We start from the raw sequence: 1,811 nt of genomic DNA on the forward strand, positions 1-1,811 counted from the left end.
GCACAACCTTTATTTCCAGTCTGTCCCAACGAGGGAAGGCAGGACCTTTCCTCTCACACTGTCACTGAAATGTTAACATGACTGCAAATGAAAACTGGCCGTGATTGTCAGTCCTTCTACAGCTAGATCGTCCTAAGACACTCAGCGACAAAGGGCAGGTGGTGTCGGGGTCCCCTCAGCGGTACTGAGCCACTCTGGAAAATATGCCTTCAGGTTCCTTCCCGTCCCCCAAGGCAGCAGCAAATCCTTCTTGTCGCCTCCTTTTGGCCAAAGCAGCCAAAGATTTAAAAGTCTTTGGTTCGTAGATGGCTAGATCTGCGAGCACTTTCCTGTTAAGCTCCACCTGGCACTGCGAAGAAGATGAGCCCACGTGAGCCCAGCACGCTCAGCACGCCACGGAGGCAGCCGCACTGCAGCGCTCCTGCTGGGCAGTCTCCGCCCTCACGGGACTCAGAGCTGCCCAGGGAGGTGAGACGAGTGGTGGGGGGTGGGGGGTGGGGGTGGGAGTGGTGAGTCTCATCGAGCAAGAGTCTGGAGGACGGGTGTGGACAAAGAAGGGAGTGCGTCCCTGCAGGAGGTGACGTGGGAGAGGAGGCTGGCATCCAGTCCTGATGTCTGGAAGCCAAGTACCCTGTTTAGGGTCAATGGTCACCACCCAGACAGAACTAGGGACTGCTGGCCTGGGGTGACCCTTTAAGTCAGGTCAGAAGACAACATCACATTTCCCATTTACAAAAAATGAAACGACAGAACAGGCACGTGAGGCACAAGCAGAGGAAACAGGGAGCACACTGGGTGTTCCCAGTCCTCACAAGAAAGAGATGACAAGTCATCCGCCGAGGGAAACTGCAAGTGACTTCAGAGCCGAGGAACTCTGCGGGTCTGAGGCACAGAGGAAAGGCGGGTGGTCGCCACGAATGAAACGCAGCTGTGCAGAAGGGGCAGCGCCTCTCCTGCCACCTGGGTGAAGCCCCTCTCCTTTATGAGCCTTAGCTCACCATCGGTAAATTGAGAATGTCACCTCTACACTCACCCTGAGGACCTCTGTAAAGTACCGAAGAGGGCCTGGTACCAGGCAGAGGCCCAGCAGCCACTCCCCTTAATTTGTGAAGAAAACACGTAAATGCACACACAAGCAGAGGAAATGGCATCGTCACCAGATGAAAGTCACCGAGACTTTGTGACACATGCTTAATCTGTTCCCTCCAAGACATTCTTCTTAATTTATGAAACTTACGGCGTAACATCAGTTAATAAAATTGTTTCAAGTGTACAATTCGATAATGTCACCTGTACGTTGCACTGTGTCTACACCACCCAAGTTAAATTTCCTTCTGTCACCATATATTTGGCCCCCTTCCTTTTTGACTGTAGGAGTTCTGACTTTATCTATGCCTCATCAGATCTCATTCAGTGTGAAGACTTCAAAGCTAAAGCTAAAGCCAAGTTTCTCTCCCTGCTTCTTTAGACAGGGAAACGCCGGGCCTGTTTTGTTACCCCACGTCCATTTTCAATTCTGCCACCATCACAGCAAGGGTGAGTCTGTGAACCTGCCAGAACTCCACCCAGAGCATGAGAGCCGCGTCAGGATGCTGCCAGCCGGGACGGCTTCTCAGCCATCCGCACCCTTACCTTGATTAGGCCGACGGCTTCTCAGCCATCCGCACCCTTACCTTGATTAGGACCCCATCCGCACCCTTACCTTGATTAGGCCGACGATGAAAGCTGGGTACTTCAAGCCGTGCTCCTGGGAGGCGGCTGAAATCCGATTAATCCAGAGCTGCGACAAGAAAACACAAGAAAACAGATGC

At 52.7% G+C, this 1,811-nt stretch overlaps 1 protein-coding gene across 1 annotated transcript; it reads right to left on the reverse strand.

Annotated features, from left to right (window-relative positions):
• On the reverse strand, positions 1-1,810 carry MRPL20 (mitochondrial ribosomal protein L20; the record flags this gene model as incomplete). Its single annotated transcript, XM_011377331.1, has 2 exons — positions 1-349; positions 1,703-1,810. Coding segments are annotated over 2 exons (282 nt in total), but the record flags the coding sequence as incomplete, so codon positions are not given.
• Between the last annotated feature and the right edge of the window lies 1 nt (position 1,811).

The sequence above is a fragment of the Pteropus vampyrus genome, unplaced genomic scaffold (assembly GCF_000151845.1).
Source record: "Pteropus vampyrus isolate Shadow unplaced genomic scaffold, Pvam_2.0 Scaffold309, whole genome shotgun sequence".
NCBI classification, from domain to species: domain Eukaryota; kingdom Metazoa; phylum Chordata; class Mammalia; order Chiroptera; family Pteropodidae; genus Pteropus; species Pteropus vampyrus.